The 22,080-nt window shown below is 42.3% G+C and overlaps 1 protein-coding gene and 1 non-coding gene across 8 annotated transcripts in view; one reads left to right on the top strand and one right to left on the bottom strand.

The window, feature by feature from the left end:
* bcorl1 (BCL6 corepressor-like 1) overlaps positions 1 to 22,080 on the top strand; it is a 34,650-nt gene that overhangs the window by 3,662 nt on the left and 8,908 nt on the right. For 2 of the 7 annotated variants that reach the window (XR_269019.4, XR_269018.4), the window contains exons 1-5: positions 13,196 to 13,348; positions 16,954 to 17,039; positions 17,140 to 19,749; positions 20,012 to 20,141; positions 20,405 to 20,869. Coding sequence is in view for 5 of the 7 variants with exons in the window: in XM_013271336.3 (XP_013126790.1) it covers positions 17,034 to 17,039; positions 17,140 to 19,749; positions 20,012 to 20,141; positions 20,405 to 20,869 (3,211 nt within the window). In the remaining 2 variants the exon portion in view is untranslated. Of the gene's footprint in view, positions 1 to 1,622; positions 1,734 to 9,516; positions 9,697 to 10,323; positions 10,347 to 10,421; positions 11,202 to 13,195; positions 13,349 to 16,953; positions 17,040 to 17,139; positions 19,750 to 20,011; positions 20,142 to 20,404; positions 20,870 to 22,080 lie in introns of those variants that run through there. The other 5 variants (XM_013271339.3, XM_013271337.3, XM_025910945.1 and 2 more) reach the window with 5 other exon arrangements.
* trnav-uac (transfer RNA valine (anticodon UAC)) lies at positions 1,466 to 1,538 on the bottom strand. Its single transcript has one exon. It is a non-coding gene; the product is annotated as a tRNA-Val (tRNA).

Below are 22,080 nucleotides of genomic sequence, written 5' to 3'. Positions count from 1 at the left end.
CACACTCAACTCAGTCATGTCACAGCCAACAGAGCTGGACACATTAGGCTGCTCTGTTGATTAAGTTTGCTAATCTTAAACGTGAAAGTAACAAAAGAAACAATGAGACGCTAGCGGAAGTTGAATAATTCACATGTCTCTCCCCCACAGTTATGGCTAGACTAGCAGTATTTAGTTATCTAATATGATATTTAATTGTGCAAAAGACTGGTGATCAGTCCAGGGTGTACCAGCCTGTTGCCCTATATCAGCTGGGAAAGGCTCGAGGCCCCTCCCCTGCAATTCTGAATTGGATAAGTGGAAGAAAAGATGGATTTTTAGAATATCTGCCTGACTTATTTGTAACGTGCTCTTCCTCTTTTTTCTTCTTTTTTTCACTCATAATTTCTCTTCATTGTTGTTCACTGTTCTGTGAACTCTAATTCTCCTGAACTATAAGTGTGTTTTATATGTGTATCTTTTTGAAATTCACAAACTGCATACAACATCAAAAACACTCCATTCATTGTTAATGTTAATGTTGAAACATCACATGGAGATTAAAAAGAGCATCAAGCATTTGTTGATTCCTCTGTAACCCTTCTTCATTTATACAGTCAGTGTGGTATGACTAATTGTTTGGGCTATACCTTCTTATTATTTTAAATTAATTAGCAGATTTTTTTAAACAAAAATTTGGTTCGCCAGCCGTTTATATATATATATATATATGAACCTGTTTTTCCATACTTAAACATTTAATCAATTTTATGTAATGTGTATCCTGTTTATAGAATTACTTTTTAAATTTTCCCCGGGATGAATCTACCTATTTTTGCAGTTCACGTATTTTTGAAGACACATTTAGATACTTAGAATTGCTTCCAAGAGGCCAAATTGTTTTTCTAAGGGGTGACTCAAGACTTTTGCACAGTGCTGTATCTAATGCACTTAAGAGTCTCTGGATGTTTTCCTTACCGAAAGAAATGCGTGATGCATGACATTATAACAGGGCCTTTCCTTGCTCAAAATGGGCCTTTCTGAAGGTTTCCACACACGTAGCTACGATCGGTTGTTAAGGCAGTCTGTGTGATCTTACTTAACAAAGTATTTGCTTTTTTCTGGATGTTTTTAACAAAAATGTATTTAAGCTTGCATAAATCAAGCGGGAAAACAGAATAAAAGCGATGTCAAAGAGATCTGAAAGCCTTTGAAAATAGGTAGGAAAGACCTACCTATTTTCAAAGAGTAACAGGACAACCTGTTACTCTTTAGACAGGTTGTCCTGTTACACTTGCTTCATATATGCTTTTTTGCGATTCAGAGAATATCGCTATGTATTTTTAGGTGGAGTCCAGCCTGAACTTTGTATATTTGCGGTTTTAGACGTATATACTAAGTGTTCATTAGTTTCATTTTAATAATTTATCAGCATAGTAACCTAATGCAGCGGTTTCCACTCAGTTTCGAAGCAGAAAATTATTCCTGGTTCCACTGGGGCTCGAACCCAGGACCTTCTGCGTGTAAAGCAGACGTGATAACCGCTACACTATGGAACCAGCTGATTGTCCATTCCCAAGTGTAGCATAATAAAGAATACACGATACATATAACGTTGCTAATAATCGCTTGTTTTTCCGATATGATGAAGGAAAGCCGCTCCGAGAGTCCGCTGGTATTCGCTGCTCTTTCAAGCAGCTCCCTGTGCTTCGCTGCTTTTTAGACAAAGTGACGATGAGTGTCAGTCTCTCCCAGTAAGTCATCTCGCTCGGATACTAACCTAACTACGTCCTAATCTAACCTAGCTGCTGCTGTTTTTAGTTCCAGCGCGAGTGGAGCCCCCCTTTTCTTTTTGCTTGTTTGACCGATCACACGTTATGGTAGCTAGCACCGAGCTGCTACTTGTGAGCTGGAAATAATCGAGCGGGGCGAGTCGCCTCCATTTGTCCGTGTGTCCAGCCTTCCGACTGCATAAACTAACAACATACCAAGTCAGGATTAGCGTTTCTAGCTTAGGAAGCTCTCTTGGCTTATCCGGCTAGCATGGCTCAAGTGTGTTTATTGCTCAAACATGTGATTCCAGCCCTGAAAACCTCTTTTGCCACATAGCTGAACACTGTAACTGTACTTCAGTGTATTGTGAAAAGACGAAGCAGGCACGATGTTAGATCAAAGACTAACTGATAGCGAGACACACTGAAAGTTATTATTTACCTTGGCCATGTGTTAAAAACACACACATAATGCTGTAATATTTACACCACTTAGCAGGTTTAAACATTACACATCACCGGCTGTATGTGACATTTAGACAAGCAGAGGCAGAGAGCAGCAACAAGCAGGGTATTTAAACATGTCCTGCAGCAGAAGCAGTCTACCTTTCTTAACGCTGTCCTGCTTATCTGTATCTGTTGTATCTGTTGTGCATTATTCATCTCGAGGGCTCCAGAGGTGCCCATCAGAGGGTTCAAATATAAATTCCTAAGCGCTCTCATCCTCTTGCTAAATTGTGATAAGTGTGTTTGCTACTGATTGGTGAGGCTCCTCAATCAGGCTTCTGTTCAAATGGCCGTACCCTCCTGTTTTTTTATGTTCCTGTGGGGTCTGAAATATGTATTCATATTTATGTCCTTTGCAATGACTTGATCTTCAACCATGCACACTATAAGTTATTTGTTCCAGAGGTTTTCCTTTCGCTGGCCTCTTGAAATCGCCTCAGCATCTCATTCTTCCATTTTTAGCTGTTTTGACTCCAGCTTTCTTCGGTGCCAATGAGGGAAGGGGAGTCAGGCTGGCTGAACAACGTGGGGATGACAGCTGCGTCTGTTTATCATGTGGGGTACAATAGCACACCTTGAGAGCCAGCCAGAGCTTGTATTCTCACTGATCCAACACAGCGGGCCAGAATTAATCATATAGATTCATATGTGGGCAGGATCAAAATGCAAGACATGCTAGATCTGTGCCACAGACTGCATTTGACCGAAAGCTATGTGTGTATGATGCTAGACAGCCCATACAGTATCACAAAGTAAACTTGGAAGTTAAAAGTTAAATTGCTAAGGAGATATTTTAAATTATTTTGTTAAAAAACACTGAAAAGCTTAAATTGCTTAAATTTTCTGCTCAGTTCCCTGAATCCCAGTGTATTATCTTTGACTGAAACTAAAAAATATGACACAAAACTCAAATAAGATAGCAGAATTACCTTTCATAAAAAACTTTTGAATAAAAATTGTTTTTTTTTTCCTGTTTAAACTCTCTTGTAAAGTAAATAGAGTTATTCATCTAAACACCTTGTAGCCTAGACTATTTAACAGTTTTTAAATAGTCATTTTCAAACAATTTCAGTCTTATAAATATTCATTTTCTACAAAATTTCCTACCTGACCTCTTTAGAATGAGCAGGGGTTTTTTTTAAAGTAACTTTAATGTATGTAAGATTAAAAAAAATTTCTTTATCCCCCAAATGAGAAATCACTGTGTTAAAGCAGCTAAAACATGAAAAGCAACTTTGCTCAGTAACATGTGTACAGTATCACAAAACAAAATAGCTTGAAAAGTTTTAAATAGAAAAAACAAAAAGTTAAGAGCTCAATAAATGTAAATATAATATAATAAGTGCCTTAAATCTGATGATTTGGTGAAGACTTTTTGTACGTGTCCTTGTGGCAGCAGAGCTGCAACAGAGAAAGTGTTCAGCTGCGTGTCCAACAAGTGCTGCAGAAGGTGGTGAGGATCCATTAATGATCCGTAGCCATTCACTACATCTTCAGTCATTTGGATGACCTCCTCATCAGCTGATGGAGGAATCCAAAAAGTGTGTTGACTCTAACTTGGGCAACAGCGATGCTAAATTTCATCAGCGAGTAAAATGGATGCATTAAAACAGCTTTACTCAGTGTTTATACCCCATAAACATTCTTTCACAATACCTTGCTTGGGAATGATTTAATTTACTGAATTATTCCAAATTTTTACCTTCATAATATGCATACTTTCTGAGTCAAAGACCCTAGAAGTACACTAAAGGCTCCAAATTCATGACTTAAAAGATTATGCATATGAACTAGACTTTTTTATATGCTGTGAGTTGTTATAGCCATTTATCCCACATTATATGATGCACTTTTCAAAGTTTTCTCAAGTGATAAAACATCCAGGGAACCATTGCTGGGCTCTGTTACTCTGGACCATGAACATTCAATTGATGCAGTTTTGTTATTGAAGCTATAATGTCTCTAGTGGAATCGATCCTCATAGTTATTCATAGGAAGAAATTGTTGTCAAAGGGATTTGGTTTCAGTTTTTAACAGAGCCCAAATGTGTTAGTCATCCTTGAAAATTTTATGTGGATATGTCCTCTACTTAAGCAGTTACAGATGTTTAAAATGCTGGAGGAAAAGGTGAGCTAAGCCATTTCCTATGTACTCTGTATATAGGAATTGGCTTATCTCACCTATGTAAAATTTTGAAATTAAGTCTTATATTAATTTCCATTTATAGATCAGATTGAATTATCTTAGAGCTATGTTCATTTTAAAGGACATTTTGTGTTTCTTGTGTCAAACAGAGAAACTGAAAGCATTTTTTTCTTTGTAGCACATTTGTAAAGATTATTTAAAATTGCTTCTTTTTTGGCTCATTGCTCAGTTGATGGAATTTTAACTTCACCAGCTGTCAATCACCTTAATAGTGTGTGGAATGAAACAGGATCAAGGTTTGGGACAAAGTTTCCTCATTTTTTTGTCAAATGAGGACATATCTGCATGTACTTACATGTCCACTATTGATGTTAGGCAGTTCCAAATGCCATTTTTTGGACTGGTAATCAACTGCAAGTTTTTCAAAAAAAAAAAATTGGATTATTGTCGAGGGTTGCACCGGCAAATTTTTCTAAAAATAAATAAATTAAGATACACAGAAGTTAAAAGTAAGGTCTGTGTTGTAATTTTAGATATATATTTACAAGTAATGTGATCACAGTGAGAGAAGGTTTAAATCATCAGTACTCTCTGTCAAGGAAACTCCTGTTAGGGACGCTCCTCTCAGGATACAAATGTTCAAATTTTGGGCAGAGAAGACAGACAGCTGGAGTGAGAGGTAAAAGGGGCTATCTGCATACATCTGAAACTGACCGATGCCACAAACGATCAGCCCTTTTATAATGCAGTCTTACGATCCCTTCCCAGGCAATTCAACCCCCATTCACACCTTGACCCATGTGACCTTAATGACTCACACAATGGCAGGTTGTGGCACTGTCTCACAGAGAATTCACACCTTGGCTCATGTCACCCTAAAGACTCACTGGATGACTGGGTGGGTCAGTATCACCTCCAAGGTGACAACTTCAGTTAAGGTTAAATACCTTCGACTCATATCACCTTTTAGAACTAAAGAAGCCTTTCAGATCAGAATGTCTTCATGAACGTTATAAAAGGAAGGCCAGTAGCTTTTTTCTCAAGCACTTAGGACAAGGATGGCTGGCTAGAGCTTATCCCATCTGACTTTGGGCTAGATCAGAGACAGGTAAAAACACTTTCACATTGAGTGGAAACCAGAATACCCAGGGGAAACCCACATAGCCACGGGGAAAGCACGCAAACTTCACACACAAAGGCCGCAGCTGACCATAAGGTTCAAACCAGGGGCCTTAGTACAAAGCGAGAGAGCAATCTGAGTCCTGAAATAAACAAAAGATTGGAATATGTTTGCCAGTGAGCAGATATGGATCAAAACAGTGCTTGATTTGAAATACTTGAAAGTTGTCTTAGTGTTAATGTTAAATGTAAAAAAAAAATATGTATTTTGTTTGTTTACAGGAAATCTCCACAGGGCACAGGCTTGTACGTATTGTTACATTTATCAACATATTGCTCCATAGTGTCACTTGTGGTCAAATATTCCAAAGCATGCCTTTAACACAGGACTGAAAACAATGCATTTTGGATATATTTGTATTGAAGACAGCATGGCAGTGAAACTATTCCCCCCCCTTACAGCAACAAGGTTCTAGCTTTGAATCTGGCAGCTATATGGAGCCTTCCTTTCTGGGGAGAGTATGTTCTCCCTCTATCTGTGTGGGTTCCGTTATGGACTCCGGCTTCCTCACAAAGTCCACATACTTGGTGATTATTGTAGGTGGGAATGTGAGCATGAATGATTATCTGTCTCTATGTTAGCCCTATGATAGACTGGTGATGTGACCTTGGTATACTTCACCTCTGTCCCAGTGACAGCTGGTATAGGCTACAGCTTCCCAGTGACCCTGAATTGGATAAATAGTTAGGAAAATGCATGGATGTGTGGATGAAGCTCTTCCTTTATGATGATGTGGGAAGGACGGTGTTCAGTTTTCTAATAACAGAAAGAGGCTGGCCATAAAAAACTGAAATCACAAATGCACTTGTGATAAACAGAGAGAATGTGGACACAGAGGTGAAACTGAAACTGATACTTATTTGATGCAGTGTACTTGTGTGATTTACAGTGAAGCGTGTAGTGCTACACTGCAGACCGGTCTATCTGTTAACAGAGTGACAGCTGTCTTGTATAAAAGGTTTATGATGCTTTCAGTCAATCATAACTGATTGGAAAAATGTAAGCTTCAAATGGGTGAAAGAATTTACTCCTAATCTTCTTCTACACAATAATGCATACCCACCGTCAAGAGTAGACGGCCTGATTTGGTGCAGACCACTGCAGATGTTCTACCATCTTGAAAATCAGTGACTGGAACTAAATTGCTGTTTCAGTTGGGCTTTAATCTCTGCAGCGTGTTCCCAGTTTTACAAGCAATGTCATTTGCTGTTAGATGCCTGTGGCCATTTTGATGGTCATCTTCTCGGACTTACGCATGATTCCAGTGACTGTAGACCCGGAGCCCTGGAGAGTGTGACCTGCAGAGCCGTTTATGTCTCAGTCGAAAGTTTGTGCCATATCTATAAGCAGCATCTACGGTTTTCTCATTCTGAATCATCTTCCTTTTATGTTCTTGTCTGTCTATTTGTCTTTTCTCCCCATGAAACACCTTAAATTGATCACATGCCACATGAACATCTGGCATAAAGTGTCGGGTTGTCAGAATTGCTCAAAAACATTTCATTTAGCCCTAGTGTTGTGTGGATGTTGTGCTAGTGTTTCTTGTTAAATTTTAGGTCCCCCATCCCAAAATGATGCATATTAATATAAAATGTGTTTTTAAAAATCAGCTGCAGTGTCCCACTTACTCGGGATAATTCTTAGATGTCACTGTCAGCAGTTTCCATAGACTCTGTCCATCAGTGCGAAGTCCTGTATTTTCAGTGACAACTGCTCACAGCAAGGGCTTTAGATCATCCAGACTGTCCATTATCAGTCAGATATCTCAAAATCTGGGCAGATAAAATCTAAACTGTGAAATCCTAAAGCTTTCATGTGCAGTAAGCATGTATGTCATTTTGTATTTGGGCTTACAATTTAACCGATATGTTGGTGTCTAAAAAATAACCAGCTCAGGTTAACCTGCAGTCAGTCCCCTAAATAGATAATTGTGTGAACATGAATTCAGTGGAAGCAGTGGCCATTACTGGCACAGACAGCTGTCCTACCGTGCAGTGTGTGTAGCAGTTGTCTGATGAGGCTTTTATAGCATCTCTGACAGTTTTGCTCGGTCAGATCCTTTATGAAAGATCTCAGGTACTGCTCCCCAGTTCCTCTCTTCAAGAAAAAGAAGTATGTCTCCTGCTTAAATCTGCAGGCATGCCTCATATGGCAAATAGACCATGGGCCCTATATCATAAACTTTCACTGACACACATTCAATCCATCAATTTTCGCTTGTGTTCGCTTTTAGCGCTTATCCTACTGGTTAAGTTTTAATCAGTTGAAGGTTTGTATCCTGGAAAATCTGGTACTTTAACAGCAGTCATGATTTGTTCACTGACTTAAGCTACTTTTACAGCCTCTAATAAGTTGTCTGGATGTCCCGACCTTTCTGGGCCTTTGAGAGGTCCAGGCATAGCGATGCAATAAAATGCTTTAAATGAATTTAACTAAAATGAATTTGTTAACTGAAATAAAATAGACATTGTGTTATGTGAATCTCTAGACTTGCTTTTTAAACTTTATTTTTCTAACATCTATATTTATGCTGTTGTAATATTTACTCTGTCTTGTCTCTCATGTTGCCAAGAGAACAAGCTATTTCTGTTTTTATTAGCTCAGTTTTTGTTTTTATTAGTCTTGAAAGAAGACTTTAAAAGTCTTCTTTCAAGACTTTTAATGTGATTCATTAGTAACTCAACAATATATTTATCCACAGGTTTGGTTTGTAAAGCAAAACTTTTTGCCGTCATATCTACAGATGATGTCAGACCCTTTATTAGCCTGTGTGTGTGACATTTAGGGCACAGGCCCTCCATGTTGCTTGTACATATTTTGGTTCTTTTTTTTTTTTGGTTTTGTTACTTCATCTGTTCACAATCCAGAGACAGTGAACTGGCAGAGAGAGGGAGGTGTGGCATGCAACAAATGCCACCCAGTGTGGAGTTAAACAGTTACAGTTAGAATAATATGGTATACCCTTAACCTTTTTAGTATTATGCTGAATCAGTTTGCAGATTCATCATAACACTCATTGCCCTCAAGTGCTGTTGTTTAAAGACTGCATCTGAACTACGATATTTCATTCACACAGGAAATATATAGGCTGTCTAACTCATGTCCAAAGCTTCCTGCCTTAGCAGATTCATATTAACGCCTGCTCTAGAAAAGGTATTACTCAATACCTTTACTTTACAGCACCACACATAATGGTAAAGCTACAGCCTGAGCAGTATAGGATGTTTTAAGGAGATCAAATGATGGACAAACCATGAAACAGTGACACGACATTAAGAGTATTCAGTATTTAGCATCTGAAATTGCAGTTGCGGTATATCTGCTGTGAGCTAATATGAGCAAATATAAAATCCACCAGTAAAGGTAGTTTCTAACCTTTTTGTCCCCATCGCTAAACATGTGAAAACTTATTGGGTAAAGTGTGCAGCAGTGGCAAAGAAAATGTGTGTCATAATCCTGTGACATTCATATTTACACTTCATGTAAGTGGCTACGTTTTAACAAACAATGAATGAACCTTTACAGTGAAAACTGGCCACTTTGATTTTGGCTTTTTACTTCTTTTTGCACATCTGCAGTGAGCTGGATGGCCTCGTAGGAGACTGCAGCGTGCCGTGATTAATTGGGCTGCACGGGTCTGACGCTAAACCATCATTAGAATGTTAAAGTAATGCGTGGGCAGCGTAATTGGACTTGAAGACACGCTTAATCAAAATTTAGATCACACCTTTTTCTTTTCTTTTTTTTAAGTGACCTCTAAGCAGAACATCTAAATCTGCTGTGAGAAGCTGGTTTATAAGGACTGTATGTCTGACTCGCCGAGGATCGTTCATTTAAAGATTCAAGCCCACCGAGCACCCAGCGTGTTTGTTATTCACCTGTAGGGCTTTACCCCGGCGCTAGGACCCAGGGTGCGCGATTTTCATCTCCAGCTGCTGCAGACCGAAAACTGGCAATAAGGGAAGATCGCGAGGACAAGCCAAAATTACATACTGTATTCATTCTACTTCAAAATCACATCCACGGACCCGCAGCGAAGCCACCGTGGAGACAACAATAGCTTGTTGCGCTGTGTGTGAAGGCTTTGTGGCTGTAGACGGCTCGGAGCGCAAGGTAAGACGGTGCAATACCATGCGATTACTAATAACAAAGGCGTTACGGGCGAGCAGGGGGCATTAAAGGGGGCATTGCACAATGCTATTGAGGGCGAGCAAAACTCTGCCAAACTTTGACCTGGATATCTGCATTTTCTAGTTGTCGCTGTCTTGCGGGAGCCGCTACCGGAGCCTGTAGTTGCGGAGATGTTTCGCTGTTATCCCACGGCATTATGTAGGATCGTGTCACATGTAGCCTATGGACAAGCCAACTTGTGTGTCGAGATGACATCTGAGTGTGCAGTCCAAGCGTGCCGGCAGTGGATGCAGTCGGTTACCCAAACGCGGACACGGTAACTGACGGCAAAGAGATATGTTTTAATTTCAGGCAGATATTAAAGGCGATGTGGACGGCGCATCGGGCCATCCATTAACCTGGAAAATAAGAACATCACCCCTGACTGTTTCTGTGATCGGCTGCCATCCTCCTTTCGTTCGCTGTGGAATAATTCATTACTTAGACCAAGATGGAAGAATAATGCGCTTGATTTTCACTCAAGCGCGTTATTCTTCCATCCTCCCAGCCTCGACATTCAACACTGACCAGGTGAACCACCAACTCAGACGGGACATCCTCGTCGCTGCTGGAGAGCATGGCGGCCTAAATAGGTAGGGTCGATAATCTCCAATATGACTCACAGATAGATGACTGTGAATGCCCACTTTGAAGACGGCGTATTCTTTCATAAAAAGAGATCGGGCCTTCGATATAAACAACGTGCCTTCATCTATATCGCAGTTGTCATAGTGCATGTGCGGACTGCTACATCCCTGCTCGACTGATTTACAAATGCACGTATAACAAGTTTTTTTTTTTTTTGAAGCCCTCAGATGTCCGATGTGGAGCCCGTGAACCAAACTCGTCTATAATTGGTGAAGCGCCGAGCGGCCGGCCACTACCGGGATAGCTCTTGCGCGGTCGTTGAGGTCTCCGGGTTACCCCGACTCAGACACAATGCGATGTGTCAGCTGGCGACTTTGTGATACTCGTGCTTTACGCCGACTCGGTCCTCTTCGGCGTTCCTCCTCCGTTTTTCCTTCTTTCTTTTTTACTGATCGGCGTTTTTTGTTTCCCAATTTCACGTTTGGCCATCTGTCAACGATTTGGCTGCCTGCACGCAGCCATTACTGAGCGAATGGCGAAGGGCATGTTAGAGGCTCTCACACACCGATCCACTCCGCGATAGGAGAGCAGCAGCGAAGTAGTTTCTGCTCGCGGTGCTCTCGGCGGATGGACGCGATCGTTTGTCCTGCACCGCCGTGCTGGTCAGGATCCGACACAGATCGTGCATGGTAGTAAACAAACTCTTTTTCAGTGGCACGACGATGTCAGGGTCCCCCCGCGTGTATGCGTGCACGGTTATTTCCTCACCATCGCAAGTATTGAGAAAAGTAGGAAATTTGTTGGCCTAAAGGAGCGGATACCCTTGTAAACAGCAGGCCTGCGCTGCTTTCAGGATTCAGGTAAGACAAGTGGCCTAATTACAGCAGGGTAACCTGTACCGCTTAACTACTGAGCCAAAATGTGATTATGGAGTGAGAGGGCTAAATATCCTGTGGTTGTTTATCTTTTGAGGGGACAGAATCGGGCAGGACCAAGTGTAAACCTCCTGCTCCACAGACTGGGTTGAAACTTTAAGGCTTTGTTTGTTTGTTTGTTTGTTTGCCTTTGTTTGAATGGAAGCTGCAGATGTGTTGTCATTCACTTCATAACGGCACACATGAGCTGGTGGTCGACAGATATCCAGCTCCCTGCAGTCAGAGAAGGAGGAGGCTGCTCATGTTTCAGTGTGAACTTGTTCCAATTCACAACAGGCTACAAATGGTTGTAAACGAATGGGGATTTTGTTCTATTACAAATGAGGCACACAACCTTCTAGAGAAGGTTGTAGATGATATTACCTTTGCAATAACGTGTCTTGTTTTGTATCCTGACCCTCTTCGGTTGTGTTAAACACAGTGCGGCTTCTATATTAAGCATGTTTGGATTGTTGTCAGTAGGTTGCAGGCTCTTGTCCTTGTGCATTGGGTCAGCTGTCTGGATTTTTATACAGAGAAGAAATCTGAGGGCTAACATTAACATTCAAAACCCAAGCCTCATCCATATTGTAGTTATGCCCTGAACTTATCTTAAAACCACTTCTCTCTATCCAGTTAAAACCTGAGCTGACCTGATAGTAACAGGAAATGTGATTTTGACACACAGCACTGCAAGAGGTGAATGACAGGGAACTGAAGAGGCACCGCTGAGGGAATGGCACTCTGTTTGTTCATATATTCATTATAAATGTTTATTAGCGGCCGTGTTTATAGAATTGCTTCACAGCATGAGGCCTGGACTGGCTCATTCCAAGTCTCACATAAAAAATAATAATTAAAAAAAAATCACATGCTTCAGTTGGGATGTTTTCAGCATAATACATGTGGTGGCTGTGCATGGCAAAAAGGAAGTAAAGAACGATGAAGAAGAACGATGAGTTGTGTTCTTGGTGTTTTCTATGAAAGAGATCAAGCATCTGCGGGCAAATTGTGGATGTGAATAATTCTAACTCAGCACTTTAATAACATCACTTTTGTTTTGTTAAGGAATGTGAAAATAGTTATGCAGATAGTTTAAAATCAGTTAGATTAAACACGATGAAAACACAGGTGTAACATTTCCAAAAGACCTTGCAAGCAAAAGTTGGGTTTGAGCTGAACTGATAGAGGTCAGTGATGGAAGCTTAACCTCATTCGACTGGTAAGGTTGGATGCATGGTATCGTCACAAATAACAAAACATTTGTGAGGATCATAGGTTTCATGCGTATCTATTTCAAAAGAATTCAGTAAAAAAAGAAAAAGGACAAAAGTAAGCCTTTCCCCTCCACATCTTCTCCCAGCTATAGTCCGCCAGTCTGCAGCCTACAGCATGTAACTGGAGAGCTTCCAACACCCCGGAGTCTTTCTTCCTCGCGTTAATTCCCCTGCAACGGACCCAAACCTCTCCCACCCTTTTTTTTAAAATTCATATTGTGGCCGTTTAGAAACCATCACCCACAGCTGACTGTTAATTGACCCGGCTGACACTCAGGCGCGCACGGACATCCAGCGATACTCGGGGCTAAATTTGTTGTTGTTGTGGGTTTAAAAAAAATGTTTGTGCTTTTTAAACGAGGTTTATTACTTCGTTACCCCGATAAGCCTTTTCAGTTTAGCGCACCGTTACACTCTTTTGGTCGCGATCCCCCCCATTCCCCTTGAGCGGCTGGAGCTCGCGTTGCATGCCGGTACCTGCAGTCTTCACCGCTCCCTGCCTCTCCAGCGTTTAATCCTGGGCGTGGATAGCCGAGCACTACATCTCCCATGCTGTCACCGTGCACCCTTCTGCTCCCCCCCACCCCCCTCTCTCGCTCTCTCTCACACCAGACTGGAGACTAGAGATACGGAACGGACGGTCTTGGCGACCCCCCCTCTCCTACCCTCCCCTCCTCCCTCCCCCGCCCCTCGGACTTTTAGGACCGAAAACCGTCGAGATCAGTGAGCAGCCGCGGACTGTAGAGGCGAAAGGCTGGACACGGCCGTATCACAGTCGTGCCTGCACGGTGGTTCACATGCCATCTGGACGAGCAGGTTCGTAACTGTTTGTGTCATTAGAAATCTTTTTATCCCCACAGCTGATTGTCTTGTGGACTATTCAGTATTTTGCGTAGAAAGAGAGAGTCCGAAAGGGGCCGGAGAGGACAGCAGAGGAGAGGCTCGGTGGGTCGGGGGCTCTGGTGAATGCCTTTCCACGCCGAAGTGGCTCAGTCGGTCCGCCAAAGGGCCGATAAGAGAGACGGGAGCACTTCGCATTAGGTCGGGGATAAATAACAGTAGCTTGCCTCAACATGCAAACCGCCGGGAGAGCTGCGAGGGCTTCGCGGAGAATCCGCTGCGCAGGGAAGCTGGAAACCTAACGTTGCTGGAGGTGGTGGTGGTGGTGGTCAGCGGAGTTAAATATATTGTTTGCCCCCTTTTCATGGCCACTCCAGCCGCACAATAAGTTGTGTCACCCGCCCCTATGGTCGTTCTCCTGCTGGTTACTTTTCTTTCCCCCCACACACACTTATCTGCCAGTAAGTCTGCGCCTCCAGTTTTCTGTGCTATCAGCAGCAGAAACGGATTATTTGTTTGTAAAAACGTCTACCGGCAGGGTTACTTTGTAGGCTGATGAAACGGGCCAGGAGTTTAGTTTGTTTGGCTCTCCCGTTGTTCTCCCCGCGTCTTCGCATTGATGTTCACTTACCTTATCAGGGGGAGATGTGACACATTGTGTGCTCCTACGTCGTAGCCCAGGCAGCCACTCGACAGGAGCGTAATCTCTCGTGTCACTTTGCTATATTTTCCTCAAACATCTGTCTTTCATCTCTGGACCTTCCCATCCCATCTTCTCCGGGTTATATAGACGAGGTTCAGAGACGCAGACAGCCTGTCTGCTCAGTTTGCGCCCGTGTTTGTGTGCGGATGGACCGATCACCTGAGAGCCAGTTGCCATTCTCTCATTATGGTGACTGCTCGCCATCTCCAGCGAGAGAGAGAGGAGGGAGCGACCCGGAGCTCTCCAGAGTTTTTTCGTGCTGATAATTATAACAGAGGTAAACGTGTTGTTTTCGGGGTGCCCTAACGCTTCAGTGGGCATGTGTTGTTATTGTGCACTTTTCAGATGTGACATTGGGAACGTGTGTCTTTTGTGCCGTGTACGTGGGCTGGGCAGCGAGCTGACCGGGTGGAAGTAGGCTACATCGGAACAATTTGGCTTCTTCGCGGCTGTTTTTCCTCAAAGGCTTTTTCTTTCTTTCTCTCTTTTCTCCCAGGCTCGACTTTGTGTTTTGTGTTTTGTGTTGTCCACGGTGTGTGTGTGTGTGTGTGTGTGAGGCTGTCTGTGTGCGTATGTGCGGACTGCTGCATATATTTACTGGCCTACATCAGAGCGGATGAATTCAAATGTTTAGTGGCGGAGTAGACCGCGATCGCAGCACAAAGACAAAGTAGCTGTAAGCAACTGTTGTACGGTAATGTATGCAGACCGTCGCTGCACACAGCGGCATCTGCATCGCTGGATTTCCCTTTTTTCAGTCCGTGCTCGCAGATTCCAGCAGAGATTGGCTTGTCAGTCATTATGTGCATCATCTTCGTTATGTTTCACTGATTCAAGGGTGAAGCATTTCCATTCCCCCCAAAGCTTTGGCACAGATATTCTTGTTGCACAGTCCCTTTTGTAGTCGTCTCATTTACTTGCAGATGCGCTCGTCTGCGCTCACCTCTATCTACAGTAAATACTAGGGTCAGTTCCAGCGTGTGTCCCCAGTGTAAGCTGTGTATTTATATGATATGAAGTTGATTCACGCTTTAATTATAATTCCTAATCATGTGTATGGCCATCAGTGCGTTTTAACTTGTCTTGTGCGAGTTTTCAATAGAAAAGCAGTGAGTGGGATTGTCTGGTCATTAAATCTGGCTGATGAGCATTTAAGGCTGCATGCCAGTAACTGGTCCAGTTATGCATAATCATTAACTATATGCGCACATGCAAAAACCTTTGCTCGTTTCCAGTCACTCACGGGTGTGCATGACTTAATCAACACAAAACACACACACTGATGTCGGCTCTAACAAAAGATCATTTGAGCAGTAACAGCTGATTGCCTCATGGATTACTGAATGAGCCTGCTGGGGACAGGCCCTGGGTCGCCTTAGGAAGAGCCTCTATTTGAAGTGACTGTTAAAAGCAAAAGTAAAAACTAGGGGTATCCCATTTATGTTCTTTTTATCCCGATCTTGTAATATTGAAACTCTGCTGATTCCAGGTCTGATGTAGCATTGATATTTATTTTTTGCACATTTTCCCCTAATGCATGTGTATACCCAGGCTGCATTAAAGTTAGCACATGTTATCCTACATAATTTTCGCTTTTTTTGCTAATTGCCGCTTGATGTTCTCAAGTGTAATAGATATTTTTGCTTATTAATGGAAAAACTGTGCACCATGAAGCTTCTGGCGCAGTTTTTGTGCTGATGTTAATGTCAAATAAGGAGGTTTTGAGCTCTGCAGTTACTGAGTGAGTAGAGCGTTGATGACATATTGCATATTGGAGACTCCATAGTGTAGTTGTACATGGTGGCCGAGTTGCACTTTGCAATAATACCACTTACAGTTGATTGTGAATTATCTAGGAGGGAAGAAATTTCACATTCGTTGCAGTGAAGGCATCCTATTACAGTACCACACTGAAATTAATTGAACGCTTTAGAACAACCTATTTTTTGACAAATGTTTGTAAAGGCAGTTTGGATGGCTAGGTGCTTGATTTTATTCATCTGTGGCAATGAGACTGAAAACACCTGAGAGATGTGGCTCGGTATTATTGTTCGTATTGTGTACACCTGCTGAAGGGGAAACCTCCTCTGTGTTCAACCAGGACGATTTTGTGAAGTCACAAGCATGAGCGAGAACCTCTAGTGAACATGTAGACGTAGAAATTGTTATGCCCATTTTTATTACTGAAGACAGTAATAATTATTTGAACATGATTCAACTTTCTGGCTCAAAAAACCTTTGATGGTTTCTCATAATTTTCTTTTTTGTATGATGTCATATTTTGTATGATATTGACTCTGTGGCAGGGAGGTTGTCAGAAGGATTAAAACCATCTCCTTTAATTTCCAACATAAAAAGTTTCGGGAGTACATCAGATTTAAGGTTAACTTGCAGAAATGAGATGGAACATGAAAGAGGTGATCATTGGTGGTAGTTTCTTACGTGTCTCTGCCAAGGGTTCATTGGATCCTAATCCTTCTATGCTGCAATTAATGCATTAGATCTCATTTTACACAGTGAATGTACAATATTCTTTTAGTGAAGAGAGTTCACATTTCAGATGGATGAGCACTGGCAGCTTTCCACATTCCCTATGTGCAACAAAATAAAATCAAAGGGAATAACACAACAAATACGTGCCATCAGTTTACCACACTTCTCTCTGCTGCTCTAGGTTGTCTCCTTGTTCTCAGAAAATTGTATAACAGCTGAACTCCGAGCATATCTCGATGAAAGGAAGTTTTCAATTACCCAAAGTTAGTTACTTATTTCTTCACGAAGGTTTAGTTGAACAGATATTTTCTGTAGCTGAAAGGAGAACGGTGCTAAAGGAATGACAGCAAGTGGTTTTATGTTTTTTCTCTTGTGTGTTTTGCAGCATATCACTGTATTTGAAGGAGAACTCTCACCTGACTGACGCAGATACCCCCTAAGGCATGTTGTGCTAAAGAAACACCTATGCAGGTAATTGTTTTTTTTTCTGCTGAAGGTATATTTCTTGATTAGCGCATCCTGTCCTCTTATCTAATTAACACCGGCCTCATGAACTTTTCTTATTACTCAGGTGGATCCCACACTAATGAATGTAGGGGATGGAGGCACGGTGAGCAGAGAGATCAGTGCTCCAAATAAAGCGTCTGCTAGCATGGTGGGAAATCCCCCCCAGACGCTCCCCCCTGAGTTCAGAGGAGATGTTACTCTCAGTCAGCAAAATAAGACAACTCCAACAAAAGACTGTAAGACTGTAAAAGCCTGCCCGGACAACTACAACCACAGCCCCGAACTTTCTCCACCTCAACTGCCCAACAATGCACCAATGTCCGGCTTGGTCCTCACCAGCTCAGAAAAGAGAACAGACAAAAGAGCAGAAACCTCTAAGCTCAAAGCTGATGGTTCTGGGGCCTTCCCCACTCCTCAGTGGTCAAGTGGTGTAAAAGTTAGCCAGGAGGATTCACTCAGCCCCTGTCACAGCAATGTGACATCCAATAAGAAATCCCATCCACAAACACAATCTGTGCAAAGTGTCCCACCTGGGTTTCAGTGCTCTGCCATGTTTAAACCAGCCCAGCCTGTTGCCTTCCTTCCCACAGCAAATTTTTCCTCTCCACTTTGTAAAATGAATCTTCCACCAGCATTAGGTCAGATTGCAGCATTGAGAGAAGCCACAGCCACTCAGTTTCAGAAAGAAAGCCAGCCTCAAAGCTCAGGTGTTGCTGGGCCACCTCTCATGCGGACCTATCCCTACCCGTTGTCTGTGGCCCGGACTCCGGCTGCAGAGAAAAAGACGGGCACGTCAGCCTCAAAACTCAAATCTAACCATGCATCAAGTAAGAATGCTAAATCTGTAGGAGAACATAAATCTTTAGCTTCTGTGGTAGCCTCACCAGCTATTGCCCTGCCATTGCAACACCCATCATTAACTTCAGCTGCACCCACTCACTACACCTTGTCTCCGACTGCTGCCATTTGCTGTGGCTCTGCACTGGCCAACATCGCCTCACAGAGCAGAATGCTGAACCATGTAGAGAAGAGCAACAGCATAGATAAGACAACCATGGGCTCTCTGAAAACCCCACCTCCTGCAGCAGACGACCACACAGTCTGCTCAGTTGAATCAAGAGATGTACCTCTTGATTTGTCCGCCAAATCAAAACGCCCTAAATGCTTAAATGACCCTCCTGTTACTATAATGGAATCCCACAATAATGAGTCAAATCAGAGAGAATTTCTGAATTCAAAGAAGACTCATTCTGCAAATTACGGCTCCCCTGTGCAATACCCCATCTTACCAAACACCCACCGAAATGGATCTCATCAAAAGCAATTAAATAGGTCTCAGAATCACCAGATCCCAGAGGCCAAACCAGCCTGGGGTAAGGGATCTTCACAAGATTCAATAAAAAACATCCCTGGTACATATGTAGGAGTTGCTAGTCCAATATTGGCTTCTACTCTAAGGGGCAAAGATGGAAAAGGGACGTTTGTGGATGAATTTCAGAGTTTTGCAAAGCAGGAGTTTATATCTATAATTGACCAAGGAGAACATCTGGCCTCAGGAGGAAAGAAGCCATCCTGTCTGATGAAGGGTAACCAACACGCTCACAGTGTCAAGCATGTTAAAAACACCAGCACAACCATAACTAAGAACTGTTCCTCAAAAGGAGCCCTAACCACTGCGTTGTTAAGCTCAACCAATGCTCAAATTCCTCAGAAATGTGCGCCTGGCAAAACATCGGTACCATACTCTGCTCCCGTTGTCAGTCCGGCTTGGCAGCAGGCATCTCATCTCACATCATCACATCAAGCTTCTTCTGTTCATCGAAAAATCATACAAGGATCTCCAAAGACTAAGGGCACCGCAGTTACAGACAGTTGTAAGTTTCCAAGTGCCCATCACAGCCCGTCCAAACCTGAGGATGATAAGTGGGAGAGAATGAAGTCTCCTCTGTGTAACCTTACGTCCATTGTAAAGCAGCAAGCTCTTGATACAACAACACTGACGGATGAAGGTAATTCCCAAGCATCGCCTGTTGCATCACGAAAAGCTGATGGTCTGAATCCACTCGCGGGAAATCAAGACATACAATCTAAGCATACCTCTACTTTTGAATACCCACCATGCTGGTCTGTGGAAAAGTGGCCTAGTGCACCATCTCAAGGGGATTTTACTCAAGCTATGAAAAGACATGACAAGGCAAGTGCTGCTGAGCTTTTGGAGAATAACACTGACATGCACACCGGTCAGGGAGAGCACATGGGACTTCAGGTGAAGCAAGGCTCCTCAAAACCCGCAGGCCAGTCTCATCTCTACGGGAGCAGTGCATCAACAAATGGGAACAGGATGGAGAGTAAACTAGCCCAGGTGTTAGAGGGGGAGATATTGAGGAAAGAAAGTGGGCCGTCAGACAGTCCTCCTGGTGACAAATTGGAGGGCATGGCTGCATCTATTCTTACAGGCCAGTGTGCGGGGGGAGGCGACAAGTTTGAGAAGAAAACAAACGGAACCAAAGAGGAGTCGCAAACTAAAGCAAAAGCTGCTGCCGTCAAACAAAAGAAGACCAGTCCTAAGAAGCGAGCAAAGGAGAAATCTCCAACAGATGCATTACAGAAGGCTGCAGGAAGGAAAAAGCAAGAGACAGAAAATACTCCAACCAAAGTGTCCTCTAAAAAGAAGGTAAATTATTAATTCCTATTACTCTCATTATTTCTCTTTGGTTAAATTTTGAAGAAATATTTAAGGTAGCAATCGTCTTTTAAGAGTTTAAAGTGCGAAAAGGCTATTCAGAGCTCCCTATCATATTATTAAGTTATGACTGATGATTTCACTTTCGAGGGCTTATTGTGAGTCTCTTGCATGCTCTCTGTCACCACGAGAGGCTCATGATCAATAACCTCCAATGGAGCGTGCTCACTCTGTCCCCTGTGTATTTCTGCAGAAGAAACAATGTGCACCTGTGCTGGAGCAGAGTCTGTCAGCGGGAAAACTTTCCCCTCCAACTAAAGAGGCGATTCCAAGGGAAAAGATCAGTCCCAGCAAGGCCGAGCAGCAAACCTGCAACAAATCAGGTAGAGTCTTTGTTTCTTTCTTAATCCTATAGCTTTTACATTCCTTAAAAAGTCTCCACAATATGCAAAGATGTGGATATCTGTAATAAGTTTAATGAGTTTATTTGGTAAAAACAAACGTAGTCTTTTGTTGTAGTATATGGTTTGATTACTCTGGGTTCACAGTTTCAGTTTTAGAGCTAAGTAACCTGCAGTCAGTGTCTCAGTCTTACTCTCAGCACAGAGTCTGGTGTGAATGTAACAATCAGATGTGATTTAATCAGTTCCAGATAGCAGTCCTCAGACTTTGGAGACTTCAGCGTCTCTCATTAGTCCCGCCGTATCCACCAAGGAGGCCGAAGCCACAGAGTGCTCCTTCCCAAGACTGAGGCGAAGACGGCGGCGAGTTGATGACGCTCGACTTGACCTCTGGGGCTTTGCGACGCCCTCCCCTCCACCCCCGCCAATGCCTCCTCCCCCAGTATCCCTTTCACCCTCTCTGACTCTGGCCCAACCTGCTCGCCGTCCGAGAGGGAGGCCTCGATCAAATCCTCTGCCGGAACGCACGCTACAGGGCAAGGGCAAAACATCTAGCGCTGAGGGCGATACGCCATCTCGTAAGAAACGTCGGCGATGTCGTAATAAGAAGTATCAGACTGGGGAATACATCACAGAGAAAGACAAGCTGGAAGATGGAGAACACCTCGAAGAATCTAACTCTTTGATAAAGGACACTGGAGTCCCAGAAGGTAGAGATCAGTTAAAAGTTATCCTGGTCAGAAGGTTAAAAAAAAAGATTCACATATTACAGTATTGAAAGAGAATGATTTGAGAATCAATGAAGTTCAACATTTGAATACAGCAGCTGTTGAATATTTTTTTATGCAATCCAAAGCTCACTAAATGACCGGTAGTAATTGGAATTTAATCAATCAGTTACTCAACTGATTAACTGCTAAAAAATTATTTTCAGCTATTTAGATTATTAATTGTTTTAAGTCATTTATTATTTAAAAACATCAGTGAAAATAGTCAGAAGTGTAATTGAAAATAAAAATTATTGTTAGTTGTTTTTTAGTCCTTCAAGCACATCAAACATTAGTTAGAAACAGCCTCACAAAAAAGCCTGAATCATTCTCTTTTAATACAATTATACATTAATCCTTTTTTGGCTGCTGACCATAAAAAGCGACAAAACATTTGGCTCTGTTGGCTCGTGACGGGTATTTGTCATCTTTTCTGACGTTTCATAGACTAAGTGATTATTCATTCTTTAAAAAAAAAAATCTGATGAATGAATCGGTACTGACAATAATGTAAAGCTCTGTTCTACTCTGTGAAGTAGCCATATAGTATACATATACATATAAATTTAGCAACTTTTGTCCACAACAACAGAAACACTAATTTCCCGTGTATTCACTTTAATCTTTTCTGATGATTGGTTTTAGTGTGGAAGTAACAAAATGACCAATTCATGTTGCTTTGATGTTTTTCTTCCATTATAATTCAATTTTTATTTGGTCAAAATAGAGCTGAGTAAAGCTTTAAAAAGCCAGAATCCTCCAGATATTATGGGATTTAAGGTAAATGTTAGATAAAATACACATATTAGTAAATAACTTAGTTACTCGCAGGTGACGATGCTGGTTTTCCCTGAGTTCTGAGATTGTTCATGAAAGAAATTTCTGTTTAATGAATTTAAGAATGAATGACTCAAAACTGTCACTTAGCTTGGAGACTCAAGCTGTGTCCATGCTTGTTGCGCACTGCGTTGTCGCTGACAGCTGGTCGCTAGCAGACATTCCAGTCTACGGTTGCCAAGGTAACCGTCTAACGTATTTAATACCCTGTGATAGGTAGTCACTTCAGTACTTCGGTTCAGAAAAGTTTTCTTTGGGACCTGCTCACATTGCGTCTCTGGCTGTTTTTTCGCAGTAATAAGGTGTTTTAGCTCCGC

Source organism: Oreochromis niloticus, linkage group LG2 (genome assembly GCF_001858045.2).
Source record: "Oreochromis niloticus isolate F11D_XX linkage group LG2, O_niloticus_UMD_NMBU, whole genome shotgun sequence".
Taxonomy (NCBI): Eukaryota; Metazoa; Chordata; class Actinopteri; order Cichliformes; family Cichlidae; genus Oreochromis; species Oreochromis niloticus.
The sequence above is the reverse complement of the archived record's forward strand: the minus strand, read 5'-3'. Positions and strand labels throughout refer to the sequence as shown.